This window comes from Entamoeba histolytica, genomic scaffold (assembly GCF_000208925.1).
Source record: "Entamoeba histolytica HM-1:IMSS scf_1104750516817 genomic scaffold, whole genome shotgun sequence".
NCBI lineage: Eukaryota > Evosea > Mastigamoebida > Endamoebidae > Entamoeba > Entamoeba histolytica.
In genome coordinates, this window is record NW_001915042.1 from 21,861 (window position 1) to 29,358 (window position 7,498).

Here is a 7,498-nt window from a genome sequence, read left to right on the forward strand (position 1 = left end):
CAAAAAGAAAAAAGAGAAGAAATGAAAGTCAAAAAATCAAAAAGCAAAAGAAAGAAAAAATTTAAGGGTTGACAAAAAAGAGAAAAGAAATAATAAAAAATAATAAGAAATAATAAAAAATAGGAAGAATAAGGTATTTAGAAAAAGAACTTAATTAAAGAATAAATAATATGGAGTTAAGAGACCAACCAATAGTATATTTTGAAAATAGTAGAGTTGAAGAAGAGTATCCGAGTGGAACAATAAATGGATTCAGTAAAGAAGGAGAAATGTATTATAGAATAGAAGGGAAAAGGATTGAAATATATTCTAAAGAATCGAAAATCAATAAAACAAGCATTGAGTGTCAAAGTGAAATAATATCAGCAATAAGTATTGACACGGGGATTGAAAATGGAATTGTTATTGTAATGGAAAATACTATTGGAATAATTAAAAATAATGGAGGGGAAGTAATTAATTATTATATTGAAGGAGCATATAAAGTCTTTAAAGAAGTTAAAATAGGAAAGGATAAGAATTATTATTATTTTATAGTTGTTACAAAACCATTTTCAATTAAATTAGTTCGAATTAGTTGTTTTGGAAAAATAGGAAGAAGAATTGAAAAGAAATTAAGTATTAAAGAAATGGAAGAAAGTAATGAAGAAGCTACATACTGTGAAGTTTCATATCCAACATTTACAAGTAAACCAAGTTATATGAAAGGAGCAAGTGATAGTAGACCATATATTGAAGTATCAGAATCAGGAAGAAAACCATTTCCAAATATCTTTTATTTAGAAGAATTTGTACCAACATTTATTTCTATAGGAAGAACAGAAAAAGACATAATAGTTATAGTAGGAGGGAATGATGGACTTATGTTTGGGTATCAAGTTAATACACCAATGTTAATATTTTCTATACAAATAGCAAGTGAAAAACATTGTGCGATTGAAAAAATCATGTATTCAATTGGGAAAGAATATCAAAAGAATTATATTACTGGAATATTATATGGAGGAAATACAACGGAAATTTATTTCTTTGGAATAGATGAAAGATATGGATTAGAATATAAAGATTTAATGGTATATGAAAATTATAGATTTTTAGCAGGAAAAAGTCATGAGGGAAGAGAAAGAATAACAACAATAATAGTTTATGATAAAGGAAAGAAACAAGTGATGCAAAGTATCTTTGATTCTGAAGGAAGAAATATAAGTAATAATATGACAGGAATAGAAGTTACGGAACCAATTGGATGTGTAGAAGAAAGAGAATATGAAGAAGAATTTGAAGAATATGAGAAATATAAAGCAAAAGGAAAAGATATATATTATCCAAGTTATATTGAAATAATGGGAAAAAAAGAATGGAGTAGTATTATTTGTACATCACCAGGATTTGAAAGAATTGTTCAATGTATTAGATTATTACCATGTTTAATATTTGGAAGAGGAGATGAAGAATGTATTTCATATTATACTGATAGTATTAATATGGGATATTCATTACCTGAATATAAAGAAAGTGCTACATTTATTACTGAGGCGTTACAAATATTAATAGGAACAGGGAATATAGGAATATTAATAGAAGAATTAGAAGAAAGAAGTGAGGAGAGTCGAGTTAATCAAGTGATATTAGATTTCTTCAGAATATATTATGAAGATATTAATAAAGAAGTTAAAGAAAGAATAATGACTGATGACAATATAGATAGAATATTCTTACAAGAAGTAGAAGAGAAACTTGCAATTGTTAAAACGATATTTTTAAAAATTAATGAAGAGACGAATATTTTAGATAGAATTGAACAAAATTTATATGGGATTCGATATTATTTACCAATTATTCAATATGTTGGAGAATTAAGACAAAAAGAAATAATAGAAGTGAATGGTACATTAATCACACCAATGATTAATTTATTTATGGAAGGAAGTATTTATCCAGTTGGAATTGATTTAATGATAATACATTTAATGAATAATAGAATATATCCATCATATCAATTATATTTAAATTATTTATTTATTATTCATGGACTTAATGAATATATTGAAGATATTCCAGCATTTTCTGAATTACCAGAAATACCAAATATAGCAAGATTATTAGTTGCATTTGATTCAGAAGAATATAAATATTTTTATGATACTATGCGAGTGAATGTAGAATTAAGAGAAAGTATTATTACAGATATTATTCCAGTTGTATTTAGATATTATGAAAAAGTAATAATTACAAAACCAAATAAATATATTGATACATTAGTAACATTAATTGATAATATAGAAAGTTTCCATTTATACATTGGATATTTAATAGGAAGAAATGAATTTGGAAAAGCAATGAATAGTATTTGTAGATTCCATGGAAGATTTAATTCACCAACAGAAATATTCTTAGAAACAGTAAAGTATTTATTTGAAAAAATAATTGAAAAGAATAAACTTGAAGGATATATGGAAGTTATTTACAACACAACTTGGGAACATTATTTTATGACATATTGTCTTAAAAGTGAAAGTCAAAAAGACATTATTGGAATATTTAATTATTTCTTAAAAATTGAAGACATTTATTCATCATCTTTACTTTATGTATATTTACATCAATATTTATGGATTAACACACCTATAATTTATCAACTTGAACAAAAATTCCAAGAATTTGTTCGTAATAGAAATTTAAATGAACAATGTCAAATTCAAACATTATTACAAGACCAAAAACAACTTGATTTATTTATTAATGGTGATAAAGAAATTTCATTAGGAATGGTTGCAAGAGAACATTTTGATGAATAATTAATAATTCTTTGAGAATTTTCTTTTGTATTTTTTTTTTTAATTAAGAATTAAGTCATAATGAATAAATTCTTTAAATTAGATTTTAAATTCCTTTCCACACATCAAAATATTTCATTTTGACTGCATCAATTATTAATCCAGCAAATAGTACAATTACTACTATGAACACCATACTTGCTGAAAGTCCCCAAAATAATCCTCCTGGCTCATAATAATCTGTTTGATCTTCACCTTTTACAATGCTAATCAAAAGAAGAAATGTTAATAAATATAATAATCCTCTCATTTATCAGTCTGGGTTGAATGTCATTTCTATTACAAACATTATTATTTTATTATTTTATGATTTATTTACCATTGGATTATAGTTTCTTTTTTGGGGTTTAAGATGATTTTTTGAGATGAAACGTTTTTGTTATTTATTTGAAAGTATGATAGAAAGTCTATATCTTAATGACAAAACCTTTAGTCATTTATTACAGTAATATTAAGTCTCATTCTGGTGAAGTTGCTCATAAACTTGCATTAGCTGTACATGGTGATATTTATGAAGTTTCGTTTCTTTTATTTTTTTTATCTTTTTCTTAAATACACATAATCTTTTAACTCTTTCAGGTTAAGACTCCAAAACTCTATTATAGATCTGAATTAAATCGTGATGGAGTTAAGAAATGTAGTAAAATCCCTATTATTTATGATGCAATAGACTTTACTCCTTATGGACCTATTTATATTGTTGGTGAAACATCAGGAAGGTATGTCATAGGTCCAATTCGTTCATGGATGGAACAGAATAAGTCAGTATTGACTGGGGGTGAAAAGGAGTTTGTCTATTGTATCTTTGGGAGAAAGCCACAACGTTCAATTAAAAGTATGAAAGCTATTCTAGGAGAACCACGAGACATAATCATGATTGACAGGTTTGAATATCCATTAGACATTCAAACTTTTCTTCAACCCTCTCTCCCTACAACTAAGAAAAACGAACGGTTTACAGTAAAAGTCAAACATTTTATTCATTCTTAATTCATTGTTTTTTTCTTTTCTTTAATAACTTTTTTCATCTTTTTTATCAAAACACTATTTAAAATTGACTATTTTCTTTCATTTTTCTATTACTTCTTCATTTTCTTAGATGTTTTTTATAATGAAGTTTGTCTATTATCTTATTCTGAGCATTGTCATTGACTTTATGTTTGTCAATTTGATACATTACTAAATGGTGTTTATAATAGAATAAGATAAAATGAATAAAACATAGTGTTAAATAAAAATATATTCGTTCATTGAGTTAACAAAGAATAGTACTTAACAATGACTAATGGCTATTATAAAAGTAAAATAATAGTAGAATTAAAATATAAAATAATAGCCACAACAAACAAGAAAGAAGAACAACAAAAACAAAGATATACAATTAATTCAACAACACAATGAATGGATAATTAAGATGTTTACAGTATAATAACTGATGATTATATTAATGACTAAGCTACAAGAAAATTGAAAAGAGTCAGTATAAAATGGATAATTCGTACAAAGAAATATATAATGAATAAAAGGGAGATAATAAAATAATGAATAAAAGCATAAAATGAAAGCAAATAATTGAATAATTGAATAATTTATTAATGTTATGTGAAAGTTAATAAAATTAAATACTTTCACATTAAGAAGTGATGAAAAATATGAATTTAGTGTATTAAAATGAATGAAAACAAGAAAAGAAAATGATAAAATGAATAAGAGTAAATAACAATATGAGAAATAATAGAAAGTAATAATTATTAAAAAACAACAAAATGAAATAAACTCAGAAAAGTTTTAATCTAAACATGATAATATACAAGTTATATTAATGACAACTGATAAATAAGATCAAAGAAAATAAGAGAAAAGAAAGAAGTAAAATATGATAAAGAATAAAAAATATAAGAAGAGAAATAAGAATAAAAAAGAAAATAGAAATAAATGATGACATAAAAAGATGAAATGAATAGAATGGAGTAATAAAGTTAGAAAAAAGATATAAAGAAAGAGAAAAGAAAATGAATATAAATGTGAATAAAACAATAGAACAAAAAATAAGAAATGATGAAATAAGAATCAAATAGATAGAAATATTAATAAGAAAATAGAGAGTCAAATGATGTATGAATAAAATGATAAATAAAGAAATAAATCAAATATGAAAATAATAGAAAATAAGAGAAGAATAAACCAAAAAGAAATAGAAGAGATAATATGAATAAATAATAAATAGGATATAAAAAGCTATAAAAATAGATGAAAAGAATAATAAGAGAAATAACCCGAAAGATAATAATAATAAGAAAGATAATGAATAAAATAAAGAAGATAAGAAAGAAGAAGAAATGAATAAAAATAGAAGAAAAGAAAATAACAAGAAAGAATAAACAAAGAGACTTTGAAATATAGATAAGTCAAGATATTTATAAAATGAACATAAAAGAAAGAATGATAAAACAATAATGAAATAAAAAAAATAAATAAAGAAAATAAGATGAGAAGAAATAAAAATGAATAGGTTATAAAAGAAGTAATGAATAAATATAAAGTTATAGAATAGAAATGGGGGTATAAAATATAATAACAATAAAAGACAAGGATAAAGAGTATAAATGATATAATATAAATAAAATAAGAAGATAAGTAATACTACATAATACTCAATAAAAGAAAATATAAAATAAGTTAAGTTCAGACAATATACCTAGGATAAGTAAAAATGACAATTAATAGATCTATCCACAATTTGATTTTCTTCATAATGAGAGGTGATTATCATAGTTTCTTTAATTGCTTTATTGGTATCATAGATTTCATTTCAATCACAATCAAATTACTTCTTCTAATGTGCTACAATCGTTTTCTGTGTAAAATATTAATTCTTTCATGTTTTTGATGGCAACGAAAAAAAGCAAATAATTGAAAAAGAAGAGAAAGAAAGATATAAAAGAATAAAAAGAAAATAAGAAGTAGAAGATGATGAAAGAATAAAGTAGAAAGTAAAGAAGATAAAGCGTAATAAAAGAAAAGAGATGATAAAAGAAGAAAAGAAGGAAAAATCAAGGATGTAAATTTTATTGAAACAAATAAAAAAGCGCAAATTTAATGATGCAAAATAATTAGCAACATTTTTATTGATGCAAAATATTTTGAAATAAAAATAAATCATCATTTGATATTATTATATTTGATAATAAATTATATTATATATTAAATACATTATATTTCTTTCTTATTTATCTTTTATTTCTTTTTATTATTTCATATATTAAATTATTATTCATTCATTTATTATTTATATTTCATTTATTAAATAAAATGAAAATGAAATTGTAAAATATCAATTAAATATTCATGAATAATAATATGTTATTATTTAATAATTGAAATCATAAATGATAATGTAACATTAATAATATATTCAATATATTTCTTTATTTGATTTGTTCAATGTTAGATTATTCTATTTCATTATTTTCATTTATCATTTCATATTCATTTATTATTTTTTAAAATCAAATAACAATATTACTGATATTCATTCATCATATTAATTTAATATAATAAATATACACAACATTTAATAATAAATAATGAATAATTAAGAATAAAAATATTGATTATATTTAATATTTTGTTCAACATAAATTCAATAAAACATATATTTTGATAATGTATTAAAGAAATATTAAAGAAATATACAATATGAAAGAACTAACAAAAAAGAAATAAAAAGATAATGAATATATGAATATAATTTTGATAAATAATACAAGAAACAAATATAAACAACAATGAAAAACAAATAATATAAAAAGAATATAAATATATAAAAGAATAATAAAAGTAATTAATTAAGTATTAATAGAATTTTCATCTATTCTTCCTAGCTCAGGGGAGACTAATCCCATCCCTTCGCTTATTATTAAAAAAGAGTAATCTCTTTGTTTAACCTATCATTTAGGTTTATCTTGCAAAATGAGGAAAGCACTTCTTTCTTTTATTTCTTCTTATTAAGGTTTTTCAAACTTCTTCGCTTATTTCTTCTTTTTAAGCCTTTGTTTGTTTTCTGCCTTAATTTTAAGTAATTTCATTTTTCTTATTTTATGAATGAGAGAAGGAAATATTTTATTATTACTATATTACTTTGACTAATCTTCTTTTAGTCATACCCACACTTCAGTAGATTCTTAGATTACATCCATGTAATATTCTACTGTATTCTCTTGCTGCACCCTTTGCAGCATTCCCTAATACATTCCTAATTCAAATACACCATCATAACCAGATAATAACTGGGAGTGTCGAAGAATGAATTTGTACTAGGGTTTATGTGTGGTGTTTCAGACGTGCCACCTTCGATCTCGAAACATACAATAATAATAAGAAAGAAAAATAAAATAAGAAGTAAAATGAAGAGAATAAGAAGAGAAAATAAAAAAGAAAGAAAAAGATATTATAGAATAAGAAGTATATTAAAGAAAAGAAAAAGGAGAAGGTTAAATCAGTAATAAGAATGTTAATTTTTTTATTTTTCATCAATTTAATTATTCTCATTCAATTGTCATTTCCTTATTTCTTATTTTATGTTGAATGAATGAATATTTCATCATTATTATGTTATTATATATAATTTCATTTATTATTATCATCATTTATATCTTTTT

General features: G+C 22.8%; 2 protein-coding genes across 2 annotated transcripts, besides 2 other annotated features; both read left to right on the forward strand.

Moving 5' to 3' along the window:
* Positions 1 to 170: 170 nt before the first annotated feature.
* Positions 171 to 2,798, forward strand: EHI_035980 (uncharacterized protein; the record flags this gene model as incomplete). The annotated part of the gene is made up of 1 exon (XM_643842.1): positions 171 to 2,798. One exon carries the CDS (start codon positions 171 to 173, stop codon positions 2,796 to 2,798), a length of 2,628 nt encoding a protein of 875 aa, XP_648934.1.
* A 456-nt stretch (positions 2,799 to 3,254) lies between these two features.
* Positions 3,255 to 3,827, forward strand: EHI_035990 (uncharacterized protein; the record flags this gene model as incomplete). Its single annotated transcript, XM_001913917.1, has 2 exons — positions 3,255 to 3,358; positions 3,443 to 3,827. The coding sequence occupies 2 exons, from the start codon at positions 3,255 to 3,257 to the stop codon at positions 3,825 to 3,827; spliced, it is 489 nt and encodes a 162-aa protein (XP_001913952.1).
* A 1,719-nt stretch (positions 3,828 to 5,546) lies between these two features.
* Positions 5,547 to 5,728: a repeat region.
* Positions 5,729 to 6,673: 945 nt separating this feature from the next.
* Positions 6,674 to 7,193: a repeat region.
* Positions 7,194 to 7,498: the final 305 nt, after the last annotated feature.